Raw genomic sequence first — 13,902 nt, forward strand, 5'->3', positions numbered from 1 at the left:
CCAAAAACAAACAAACAAAAAAAATAAATAAATGAAAATTAATTATTTATTTTACCTGCCTGGTGCACAGATAACTGAAGAACCTTTACAGTTCCAATTATGCTGTAAAGTGATTATTGAATTAAGTATAGTAATGCATTATATTACTGCATTGCTGAAAAATGTAATGTCAAGACTGTGGAGTCGAGGGTTGAGGGTATTGTGTTTTCAAACTACAGGTGACCAGTTGCTGCAGTCAGTCACCAAATGTGAAACAATCCAGTGCAATTACTGTACAACCAGCAATTTTGTTCTACCTGCAAGGGCATAGTTCTGCTATTTTCACTCTGAATGGGTTTTTAAAATGTTCATTAGCATGATATAAATCAATTTATCATGTTTTCTTATTGCACATTGTATGAACTGATAGCTGATGAATCTGCAATCTACATCTACAATTCACTTCAAGTGTTAAAATGTTAACATAGTGCAGTAGAAAAATAGAGTAATATAAATACTATACTCTGAAGATTACGTCATATTCTCCATCCCTAGTTCTGCATAGCAGTTATGCAGTTAATGTCGCAGAAAGAAAGTAGACAGCGATAACAGAGTTCAGTCCTCACCAATTTCATAGACATTCTGGTTATTGGTTGGGCTTCTGCTGCTAATCTCAGCATATGGTGAATCCCGCCTAGCTGGTGATTTCATTTCCACATAGCCACATTCTGTGTTTTTGGTTATCAGCATGGGAGGATCCTTTATTGTGGCATATGGGTTTTCAGAGCTGCTGAGCGAACAGGAGCTGGCATGATAGGGTGTGCCCTTCATCAGATCTGCACAGCACAGACAAAGGATCCAGTGACAACTGAATATCAACATTAAAAATGACAGTTCATAGTTATGTATAGGACTTGCCTCTTAAAGATTTCTCCATGTAACTTCTATCACCTCCACAGGCTCCTGAAACCAAAAAGTCTAAATCAGTAGATCAATAACTGAACAGTAAAAGTAAAAATAATGTGAGAGATTTTAATTAAATAGATTAGGCAAAAATCGTTTATAATATTAAGAGCTGGGGCTGAAGTAGAGCAAAAGTATTCAATTTTTATTTTATTTTAATGTCAATACAAACACTATGCTAATAAAGTCTTATTACATAACTCCACCCACAAGCACTAGGTATGTGGACTAGTGACTGTAAGGTGACAGTGTTTGTGTTACATCGATTCAGTTCCTATCTGATTCATGGTTACAGAGCAGCTGGGGCTTATCCTACCAATGTTATGCACATTCACACCCGCTGTTAACTTATAAATTCTCACAATAGTTGTGTCTTTGGACTTTAGAAAGACAATGAGTGAAAGCACCAAGCAAGATCTAAATAATTTTCACAAATGTTGAATATTAGATCAAGAAAAATATTGATCATATAACACTGACCAACTGTCCAACTCAAATAAGCATCTACACAAAACAAACTCATAAAATTGACATATTAGCTCAGACTTCTCTGTTAATATAGCCTCACCCGGTGGCATTAACCAGATATTGTATGTTAGTCACTGATGGTGCACCAATTAACACCTTAACTTACAGAAACATCATATTACACATGTGGTAGACCACAATATTTTTCCACAGTCATCCTAAACTGGTAAAACTTATTACAAATGATAATATAATTCTATCATCTTATGTCTAAAGCGAGCAACATGAAAGAAATTAACATGTTTTCTTACCTTATACCTGCTTAGTACACACATAATATGTAAGTGATCACCCAGAACTATACAAGCAAGAATCTACTCACTGTAGGTCAAAAATGCACATCACACAACCTGGATCCTCTATGTACAGCAGCCTCATTCAAAGTGAATGTAATAATTTAGCCTACCCTAGGTTGTTCGTGTCTGTCACAATACAGGTATGTGGAGTAGGAAAACTCACACACACACACACACACACACACACACACACACACACACACACACACACACACACACACACACACACACACACACACAACAGCTGATTATAATATTTGCAGTCCACAACTCACCCAGTTGATTTAAGCAGTCCCCGTGTTTCCACTCTGCATGTAGTGTGCCAGTATGATCAACAAGAAGAGCACATTTTCTCTGATCCATATTTTTAACGTTTACAAAAACCTGGTTGTTCTTTGCCTAAAAATGGCACAAAAATAGCTCTTAGTATGTGCGTTTACAGACAGTCAACAGAAATTGTACTCTGCAATCTCCTTGTCCCTCTGTCTTAGAGGATTTAAATCTCTACCTTTCCATTTGGACCACGCTGGGGGCTGATGCACTGGGTCAGAGTATGGTAACTAGGGTTGGAGAAATAATTGCTTAGATGGGGCTCACATGTTGCTGGATAACCACCTGAAAATTTACAGGAGCTGTTAGATACAAAGTATGTCATGTATGTATATAATTTCTTCATGTCATTGCTTTCTGGGGCAGTCTATAAAACAGTCATGTCTTTGGTTAAGCTTCACTCAAATGTAGGAGACATCTGTCCCATCGTCAGTTGTTTATTTGCATTTACCATGCATTCACACTTATTCATAGAATACATCTCACATTACAAAATGTGAAAGCTTCATTTCCACAAGAATCAAGAAGACAAATTAATTTTTTTCATAATCGCAGTAAATTTAACCTCCTAAGACCCGAACTCTTTCATAGCATGCATTTTTAATTTCTCTTTGCTATTTGGGCTGATTGGGACCTGATGAATGTAAGAACAAAGAATTACCTGATTTTTTCAATTATTTTTTTTTTGCTTCTGAGAAAACGGTGATTCACATATGAGAACATTTGTTTTAAATTTCAATAGAATAGTGGCAGTATAATGTCCTCGTAAGTGGACATCAGGCCCTTGTAGAGCAGACTTTATTGTTTTGGTCTATACGACCCAAAATGTGATGTCCACATATGTGGACGCCCGGTCCTAGGAGGTTAATTTAAAAAGTACTGAAGACCTTTAGCGATGAAAAACTGGATTATGTTCAGGTGCATCAACTTCACTTGAAATATTCTTGAGCTGCGTATGTGCATGATATTAAACTAAATGGATATAGTTTAGAAAACATTTATATAAGTAATAAAGTATTTAAAGTGTATAGAGTAAATGGATGAATGTGGATTGTAGTGCTGTGGGTAGAAAGAGAACTTCAGGACCAAGACCTGTGAATGGCTTCTTTTAAATCTGGTGTGTAAATAGTTTTGACTTTTGATGAATATCAAAAATAATTTTTCCAGTTAAAGTTCAAGGAGGAATGAAATACTATAACAATACTACACATTCTACCAATTTTTTTTTTTAGCAATTCATGCAGACCATAAGGAAATGTTCAGAGCTTTTAAAAGTATAGGGGTAGAGACAGAAAAACACATGTTCTTCTTCAGACTCCAGGACTGCTACTGCCAAAAACTCTGGTTAGTCATGGAGTGAAGGGACTGTTCATCCATGACGTCATTGGTACCAACTGGAAAAATTAGTGTCTGAGTAGAATAATGGCAGAACTTCAATCATATCTCCCACTTTGCCACCATGGAGATAGTTAAGCCTTGATAATACTCTGTGGACACAGATACAGACAGCTGGAGAGATTCCTGTTGTACACAAGTGAATGCGCATGCGTAAGCTGGCATGCAAGCCGGTTTCAGTTGCTCCTGTTTTTCGTTCTCCATACTTTTCTTTGTCTCTTACTTATTACATAATTTCTTCTGGGATTAATTAAACATTTTGATTGTGATCATATTTTAAAGTCTACTATCCGGGAAAAATACAGGGCCATGGATATCCACCTCATACTTGTGGATAAAGTATAACCAAGGCTTAAGTGATAGCACAAGAGATCTCAACCAAAATCACCAGTAATGATAATTACAGGTTGCTTGTGCTTATAGCCCACATTGTAGACAGAAAGTTTGAAGAAAAGAAGAACACTGACTCTAATCAACTGTAACAGTTACAGCAGATTCAAAAACAGAGGTAATTGAAACTGTTTTGCCTGTGTGTGTGGGAGGAGGGAGAGTGTCACTGGAGATGATCATGCCAGTAAAAACAAGTTTTCAGGACACTGTTGGGCCAGTGGGTCAGTGGCTTAAACTCAGCGGAATGACTTGGACTCCGGAAAGGAAGGAGTGGAAAGACCCTTTTGAAGTACTCAGTGAACATGTAGCTCGCTTAGACAGCTTACTTAACTTCGACCTGTTAGCTGTCTAATTGAGGAGCAAAGTAAATCATGTCGCAGTCCTTGGTTTTACCCCAGGGTTCTTAACTCTTGGACTTTGATTTCTTGTTTATTGATAAATATTCTCTATTTGGTTTTTGGCTTCATTATTATTTATATTTGTATCTTCTTAATAATCTGCACATATAAAAGGCATTCCCCCGGCAGAGAATCTCCAATGTGCTTAAATTATGCTGTGATAGAGGGTATTGGTTTAGCTCAGTGCGCTGAGCGGGCGACCACATGCTATACAGCTGAGAACGGCCAGCCCGGGTTCAAGTCTGGCCCTTTGTCGCATGTCTTCCCCCTTGTCTCTCTCTGCTCCTGCTTTCCTGTCCTGTCTTCACTGTGTCTATCAAATAAAACTGAAAAGGCCCAAAAATATGTTGTAAATGAAAACTTGGCACACATCCTATTTTAAACTGAAACATTAAGATGATACTAACATTTTTTAGGTCTCTTTCTCTACCTGCAGAGGTCTAGGGATCTTTCAGGAATGGTGGTGCTGTTTTGTGGGGAATTAACTGGTCAGTAGGCAGTGATTTTATACCTAACCTAATATGTGTCGCAAATCTAACCTGCACTGCAGCAGTTTAGCTTCACAGTATAAATTACAACCTAAATTACCCCTTGAAGAAGTGACCCATCTTCATAGTACAGAAACCCCAAGGTTAACCTTGAAGTTACACCCCGATAAGCCAAAATCCTGCATTAAAGTACAGGGTTTAGGAAAGGGGAAGCAATTGCCTCTGGAAGGCTCTCATTGGAATATAGTTCTGATGTCGGGGTTATCTCATAACCCTGAGATGTACGAGGTGCTTCAACTCTTCAGTGATAAAAAAACAAACAAAACAAAACAAAACAAACAAACCTCATTTATATTTTTAACAGCTAAAATGTTATTGCTTGTCACCATGTCCAACATGTGTGATGATGAAGAGTTAGAGTGCATTGTGAAAATGTAATTCCTTTACCATGTAGCAAGAAAAACCTTCCCAAAATGATTGAGACCACGAGGAAAGTCAACTCCTGCTATTTTAGCTTCGCATAACCAGTGTTCCTTCCCTTGCTATGAAAGTAATTTTACACCTCTGGTATTTAACAATATAAGCTTAGCAATATAAGGTTTAGAACTGTAAATTTGTAGTGAGGTTAACCATTTAAAATCAATAAAACAAACAAGGAAAACAGTATAAATATTAGAAGAAATAATGCTGGTACAGCACAATGAGACCTAGTTGCAGTTTAAAACAAGTAAATATGTAAATGTACCTGTTATATTGTAATCAGCAGCAACACTCACAGCAGGAGTGTAAGTCACAGATGGCATGGTGGGCTCTTTGCCCTTCTGCTTTTTCCTGAAGATAATGAAGAGGAGCAGAAGGAAGAGCACAAGCAGCACAAGGATAATGATTCCTGCAATGGCTCCAATCTGGTAAGAGTCTACATGCATCGCTGCACTAGTCAAAGTGTTGAGGCTGCCCACCACAATCACACCAGCTGCACACAGGAGGGGGAGGGAATGTAGAATAAGAGTTAGATGTTTTTGAGTCTGTTAAGTTTAAATGAGTTAGTTTTTCTAATGGAGAGTGATTAGAGAAATCAGTAAATTTGATTAAATTAAACCTCTATAACCTCAATCCCAGAGAAGGTGGGATGCTGTGTAAAATGTAAAGTAAAACAGAAAGCAATAATTTGCAATGAAAGTATGTGCAGTATTTTTTTAATAATATTGCCTAAGCAAAACATGTATAATATAAACAGAATTGGTTCCAGCACAGAACCCTGTGGAACTATTTGACTAACTTGAGTGATGAAGACTCACTATTTACACAAACAAATTGAAATCTAGCTGAAAAAAAAACTACTGAATTATTGATGAGTGAAAAAGCGTTTGCCCTCTTCCTGATTTCCTATTTTTTTTTGTATGTTTGAACACTTAAATGTTTGGGATAAAATGTAAATATTAAACAAAGATAACACAAGTAAATGCAAAATGCAGTTTCTAAATGAAGATTTTTATTATTAAGGGGGAAAAAATCCAAAGCTACATGGCCCTGTGTGAAAAAGTGATTGCCTCCTAAACCCAATAGCTGCTTGCGGCACCCTTAGCAGCAAAAACTGCAATCAGGCATTTGCGATAAATGAAAATGAGCCTTATCGTTATAGTGCTGTGGAGGAATTTTGACTCACTCATCTTTGCAGAATTGTTGTAATTAAGCCACATTGGAGGGTGTTTGACCTTGAACCATCTTTTTAAGGTCATGTTATAGCATCTCAGTTGGATTCAGGTCAGGACCTTGACTAGGCCACTCCAAAGTCTTCATTTTGTTTTTAGGTCTAGGATAGCACATCAATATGGCCTATTCCTATTAGGACAGACAAGGCTAATGTTAAGGACTTCAGAAAAAGTAAAACTCCATCTAAGTCTTTGAGTGGTAAGCTCATTACTGATTTGCACATGGTTGCATTCTGTTTATATTTACATTTTACACAGCATCACAACTTTTTTGTTTTTGTGAATTAGGTTTGTAGTTTGTGTCATTAAACAACGTTTGATTCCATTTTTACTGAAGTACATTCTCACCTTGGTCACATCGAGCTCCCTTCCAACCTGAATTGCAGTAACACGAACCAGTCATGTGATCACAAGTGGAATTATTTAGACAGTCACAGACCTGATGGCAACCATAACCATATAAACCAGGAGGACACTCTGGAAAACAGAAAAAGAAAAGAAAAAGGTTAATTCTGTTCATCTGGATGTAGTGCTATTTAGGATTGGTTTGACTTTAGCCACGTTCTAAATCAGTATAAGTATTGCAAATAATGGACCATCAATGATGGTAGGAAAGAAGCTGCAGAATTGCATTTGTGGCTTGTCAAAACTAACAACAGACATGGACCTTAAAATCTACCAAGGCAGGGAGGCAAAAGGGCAAGATCCAAAAAAACCCTAGTGTCCAATGTACACTATACTGCCAAAATATTCGCCCACCCATCAAAATAACTGAATTTATCCATCCATTCGTTTATCCTTTTTCAATGTCGCGGGGTCGCCGGAGCCTATCCCAGCTGCCTTAGGGCGAGAGGCAGGGTAGACCCTGGACAGGTCACCAGTCTGTCGCGAGGCTAACACATAGACAGACAACCATTCACATCTATGGGCAATTTATTGTGTGGGGTTGCTTTTTAGGAATTGGGACTGGCTCCAGCGAAAGAAACTCTAAGACATTTTGGACAATCTCATTCTCCCAACTCTGTGGGAGCAGTTTGGGGATTGCCCCTTCCTGTTACAAGATGACTGCATACCAGTGCACATGTAAGGCCCATAAAGACATGGGTGAGCAAGTCCTGACCTTAGCTCGTTAGAACTGATAGAAAGGGATCATTTAGAGCAGAGACTGCGAGCCAGGCCAAGCTCTGTGCAGGTTAGTCAAGATCTTCTACAACGGAGTCCTGACCTCAACCCAAAAGAACAGAAAGGGATGAATTAAAGCAAAGCTAGACCTTCTTGTCCAGTATGAGTGTCTGGTCTCATAAATGCGCTTGTGGAAGAATTCCCATAAACCTTAAACCTTGTAGAAAGCCTTCCCAGAAAAGTTGAAGCTATTAGAGCTGTAAAAGGTGGTTCAACAGCATATTAAACCCTATGGATGAGAGAATGAGATGTCACTCAAGTTCATATGCACGTGAAGGCAAACGAGCAAATACTTTTTGCAATATATCGATATATCGATAATCAGGAATGCTCAAAGAAAAAATAAAAACCTGCCAAGTGAGTTGAACAAAGAGAATCTGGAAAATGGGGGATATAAGGCAGGAGGTATTTATACAAAGGTGACTGACTAAAGGTGCCACAAGTGTGGCACCAAAGGACAGGATAGTGCAGCGTCCAACTTTTCTTTAAAAACTTGAAAAATAAGACAAGATTAAAGTAAAACAAAAACAAAAGAAAAACTGAAACTTAATATGATTAAAAAAAAACAACCATAACACAAAAAAGCAAACAAAACAGGCAGCAATATCTTGTAACCTACTTTGATCACAGTATTTCCCCATGAAACCAGTTCGACATGTGCACTGTCCAGAAATGTGGTCACAGTCGGCTCCATTCCTACATTGACAAGTCTGAGAGCAGTCCTTCCCAAAGAAACCCAACGGACAGCCTGCAAAGAAGTTATCGTCATTATATTCTGTACTTTTAAAATATGCAGTTTTTTAAATTAAAAAAGTACCTTTCACAAATTTATCCAAGATTATACCAGTATCATCTGGATCAGCCATTCCCAAAGAGAAGAGTGCTGCACCCCCCTTAAAATCCAAAAGAAATCACATGGGGCCCACCTAATCTTATATTTTCACTCTAATCAAATTCTGCTGGCTATAAATTGCTAATGCTACCTAGTCATTTGTGTTATGGCCAACATGTGACCCGCCTGCCACTGGGACACAAATGTCAATACAAGAACGACAAGCTAGCTATCCAAAGCGATCCAAAAGTATGACATCAACAGAATGCATGACATCAATTGGCTAGTCAGTCTTATGGTCATGAGGGAATCATATGATTGTTGGGTTTTTCTCTGTATGTATTATTATAGGGTCTACCTTACAATATAAAGTGCCTTGAGACAACAGTTGTTGTGATTTGGAGCTGCATAAATGAAACTGAATTGAAAGTTGTGTCACTCAATGAGTCATGAAAGCGTCCTCTTCACAAAAACCAAAACCGCAATTTTTGAAACCCGCCAACGTGGAAAATGTTCTCACAAAAACAACACCATGTTTCCGGAGTCTGACAAAAAGCCATCGACCCAGCAGCTGGTACAAACATCGCCTCGACATCCACCTATTTTGTAGCATTTGTGTTGCATACAAATGACCTCACAGGACGTTTGACCGTGTTGCTATAAGGACACCACACACATAAGATGGCACTCGATTGTAATAGAAATAAAGTCAAGCCGAGCTGTATTGCCTCGAGCTGCGTCGAGTCGATTGGAGTAGGTACTAATGGAAAAAGTGCTTCCATCTTAACCCAGTCAGTTACCAATAGCATGGACTATATGCCTATATATCAGGAATATAGACTCTGCTGTTAACAGGTGAGGTTGACCTTGACCTGCAAGGTTACTCAGAGACAATAGTTCCTCAGAGATAAGCGGGGTACTCATGGGCACGTACTCATAGGATCAGACTTGGACTTGGACCTTTAACACTAAGGTCACTCAGGGTGCTGGATTTGGGATGAAAGCCCCTATTCATGGTAAGTGTAATGGCATCAGCCACACATGGGTAAATCAAGTCCATTTGTTCACTTTATTAGTTTGGTTTGCAGTTTTCTTCATTAATATAATTCATTAATCATTTTATTTAAACCTAACACTGATATTATGAGGCGCGCGCATAATAGCATTGTGGGTTTTTAAAAAAAAAAGTTTTCTGTTTAATTATGTTTCTCTTTCTTTGAATTACCTGGTTTGGGGCTGTGGCTGTTTCCTGTCTTGACTCAGGATTCTGAGAACAAAATGCCTGCTCAGCAGGACCAACCATGTGCTTATCAGGAACAGGGGTGTTTTAGGTTTACTGATGTTATTCTGTGCTTAGTTAATATTACTGTGTGTTTTTGTTTCCCCCCCTACTGTGTGTAAATGGTTTGGCCAAACCACTTTAAAAGCTACCCTCATGTGTCTTTGTAATTAGGTCAGTTTGTGGGTTAAGTTGTGTCCACTTTGTTTGTTTAAGTTTCTGGAAATTACTTTTTGTAGAGTTATATTTAGTTGACCTCTTTTATGGGCCTGCTAAGTATGTTTTGGAATTTTGTCTTTTTGAGAGTTAAAATAAAGAAAACCCTTTTTGAAGACATTTTTTCTAGTGTCCTCTATGCCTTGGCTGCTTGGTCCCTCGCAGTAAGGACCTTACTTGTCTTGATGACAGTGGCTTCTAACAGTCCCATCGTATTTAGATGTGACTGGTCCCCTCTGGGGATTAGGACTGTCTGGCCTTAAGTTAGCCAGCATCTCATCACTTAGCAGCTTTTTCCATTGTGCTGTCAGAAACTCATGGATTCCAGTTAGTTTTACCCAGTAGGTGCGAATCATGTCAGGGCTATCAAACTCCTCATGCTTTACAATCTTTCTTGTATGCCTGCCACTGTAATGTTTAACTGTTCATGTAGTGCAATCCCCTCAGTTCTGCTCTTAGCTACACCAGCCACTGAGCATCTTTCTTCCATATGCTATTCCAGTATTGCTCCGTCTCCAGTCTTGGTGGTGCATTTCTCATATCATTCCTTTGCTACTGACAGTACAGATTGAATTATTTAGTGGAGAACAGCTGGCTTTTTCTCCTGGCTACTATCTCTCTGGTATACCGTTCCAAGTGGGTAGCCAAGGCTTGGTAATCGGCCACGGAGGGTCCAGGTTTCAAGCTTAGCCATGGTCTTCTCTTTCAGCTCAGCTTCTTTCAAACTCAAAGCCTTCAATGGACCAGTTGTTCATCGGGTTTGGTACCCAATCTCAGAGAGATGATATCTCCCCCATGGCCTGAGGTCCTGCCATGCTCAGTGCCCTGTCATTCTCCCTCTCATGCTCTCATTCATGCAGCCAGCATCCTCAAATTTCCACCTCACCCGAGTCACTCAGAGCACCATCAAAGCTCCTTAAGTCCAAGGGGTCCTGTCCTAAATCCTGTTGTCACTGGGATTCTGTTCTGCCATGATGAGTCATCGTATCTAATTGCCAAATGCATTAATTTTTCTGTTGCAACAAATTATGTTCATTTCTTCCAAATTATCTCTCCTTATTGAACTACCTTTGTTTGTATTGGAAACATTTAGGAAATGATACTGGTATATGGGGATTCGACATATCACATTAGAGTTTGCATCAAATATCCTGTCCCATTTGACCTCCGATCTCATTTTTACAGTACACATCCTATACATAACCTTTCTTTCAAGTTGACAACAAAATGTGTTAAATCTTTAAAGAAAGTATTGCTAAGAGAAAGAGAATGAGGTGCAAGTTAGTTAGAAAAATTGTAGTATAATATTATATAACAAGTTATATTTATATACATGTATAACAACTTTTCCATGTCCAGTTATTTACAAATCAATACTTTTTACTTACTCCTACATAATGTTTGTCTAAACATCTGTCATGCCACCCTTATCTGATTTTTACTGCACTACAAACTTAAACTATTTTCTTAAAGTAAAAAAACAAAAGAAAGAAAGTGAAATTAATATATAGAAATACTATAAAAAAGTAAAAACTGCCAAGAAAGGTTTGCGCCCTTGGATTGTTTCTTATCGTTTGTTTTTTCAGTTTGAGCATGGCAATGCTCGACAATGGCAGAACAAAAATTTGTCTTTCTCTTAACCATTTACAATTTGGACTAAATGACATAACTTGGGTGTGTGTTTATGTGTATGTGTGTTTGCAATTTGACTGACGCTGTGTGCAGTAGAGGCCAGTCCATCCTGGGCTGCACTTGCATTCTCCATCATAAGCGCTGCAGTATGCTCCATTGTGGCAGTTACATGTGTGGATGCAGTTGGGTCCCCAGTGACCAGTTGGACAAGCTACAAAATGTGATAATCAAATGTTAGTGCTAGAACCAGTTGATGGCTAAATAATCTTTTCTAAAGAACCTTTCACAGCACAATAATTTTTTCATAACCAAGAATAATACAGGGCGGTAACATTATCAAGCATATATAAATTGCAATATATAATTATTTCCAGAGTAAACCCACATTGAGAGCAGTCACTGCCAATCCATCCTGGATAACACTGACAGGAGCCATCGATAGGATGACAGGTTCCATTGTTTGTGCAGCTGCAGCTCTGGGCACACTTCTTCCCAAAACGACCGCTGGGACACACTATATAGACATGTGTTAACATGTGTCATACTTTACTCAGAATATTACATCAAAGATTAACATTAACAGGAAGCTTGACCACTAACCCTTTAACTACACTAGTTGAATTACGTGACCAGCATTTGTTTCTTGGAAGCAACAGTATGTGGCCTGTCACTCACCCTCGTTACACAGTGCTCCCTTGAAGCCTGGCAGACATTCACACTGTCCTGTGATGTGGTGACATGGTCCATTACTATGGACACATTGTGGACAGGTCTGACTGCAGTGGTGACCAAAATAACCTGGCGAGCAGACTGCGAGCAAAACAGAGCAAACACAACATGCAATTTATAAAATTGTTGGATCATATATTTGTGGACAGCGAGGGGATATTTTTTGTGGTAATTTTATTCCTCTGTCCACCATCCTAGTGGATTTTACAGTACTGTGCAAAACTCTTGAGCCACCTTAAATGTATTTATATTTTAGTTAAAAGGAGCCAGAGAAGTTATCTTCTCCACGCTTTTTGAAGGTCTTTTAAATGTCTTTTTGGAAGATTGATTCTTTTCCACCCATTTTTAGTTCAGGCCTTGCACCTGACCATTTGCTGAGTGATGCTATTAGTCCATTTAATCATTTGGCATTAATCATTCAAGCATAAGAAAACACACCTTACTCAAGAGTTGCTGTTCTCTGACTTAAATCATATCACATTTTGCTTTTGATGTTCATTTTTTCTTTCAAATGTGAAAACAAGGTTTATTTCTGTTCCAGACTTTTTTTTTTAACAACACTGATATTAATCATGACTATTGATGACTATAATAACTATTAAATCAGAGTGAGGTTAAATAAACCTATATATCATTTTAGCTCACCACAACCTATGTGATGATTTTACAGTATTGTGTGGTGTTGATGTAGGACTTACTTCTCTGACAGGTTGGGCCTCTGTATCCTGGAGCACACTCACAGGTTCCTTCATCTGGAGAGCAGGATGCTCCATTCTTACAGTTACAGGGGAGGGAGCAGTTTGGACCCCAGTGGCCCTCTGCACACACGCTGTCACAGTGGATACCTGTTCACACGCACAGATGTGTTTCCATCATTGCAGTACATTCTTACATTAATTTGACTATCAAAGACTGCAATCCTGAATGTGAACGAAAAAAACCAAAACATCTATTGATGCTGATGGAGAAGTGAGTCCATTGCTATTTTTTAGAGGTCTAATTGAGGATCAGCAGCAAAGCCCCCTGCCAACCCCCCCTGGTGAAGATCACAAAAAGAAGAAAAAAAGGGAGAGTAAGGCATCATAAGCTTTTAATTACGCCTTACAGTAAAAAACAATGGTCCCATCCTGGACAGAGGCCATAATACTGGATCTTCCTAAAGAAGGCAAAGACCCAACAGAGTGTCAGTTTTAAAGCCCAATAATTATGTTAAATGCAGACCTCCGCATTTTGAATACAATCTTAGCATGCAGACTTAATTTAAGTCGTGTCTTCTGTTGTAGTAGCCGCTGGTCCGTCTGTGTATCCACCGTGTTTCATCTGTGTGTTCTCCCTGCTGTCCATCGTCACTTACCTCTGCCCATCCTCCTTCATGTTCGTGCTCTGGTTCGTGTCTTGTAGTTTAGTTGTTCTCAGTTTAGACAGTCTGCAGTCCCGTTTGCCGTTTTTCTATTTTGTACTTTGTGTTCAATAAACCACCTTCACACCTTTACAAGTGCCTGGATCCTCCTTTATCATCTCCACACGGCTCATCTTACTCGCCGTGACAGTAT

General features: G+C 38.8%; 1 protein-coding gene across 1 annotated transcript in view; it reads right to left on the reverse strand.

The window, feature by feature from the left end:
• The window catches only part of megf10 (multiple EGF-like-domains 10), a gene marked incomplete at its 5' end in the record, with an annotated part of 46,687 nt that overhangs the window by 5,969 nt on the left and 26,816 nt on the right, over positions 1 to 13,902 (reverse strand). Inside the window, 11 exon segments of the mRNA XM_014335735.2 lie at positions 606 to 815; positions 898 to 942; positions 2,042 to 2,165; positions 2,275 to 2,381; positions 5,513 to 5,740; positions 6,828 to 6,956; positions 8,281 to 8,409; positions 11,703 to 11,831; positions 12,006 to 12,134; positions 12,296 to 12,430; positions 13,048 to 13,194. Of these exon segments, the coding sequence (XP_014191221.1) occupies positions 606 to 815; positions 898 to 942; positions 2,042 to 2,165; positions 2,275 to 2,381; positions 5,513 to 5,740; positions 6,828 to 6,956; positions 8,281 to 8,409; positions 11,703 to 11,831; positions 12,006 to 12,134; positions 12,296 to 12,430; positions 13,048 to 13,194 (1,512 nt within the window).

Source organism: Haplochromis burtoni, unplaced genomic scaffold (assembly GCF_018398535.1).
Source record: "Haplochromis burtoni strain Fernald_Lab_line unplaced genomic scaffold, NCSU_Asbu1 Contig_113, whole genome shotgun sequence".
In the NCBI taxonomy this organism is placed as follows: domain Eukaryota; kingdom Metazoa; phylum Chordata; class Actinopteri; order Cichliformes; family Cichlidae; genus Haplochromis; species Haplochromis burtoni.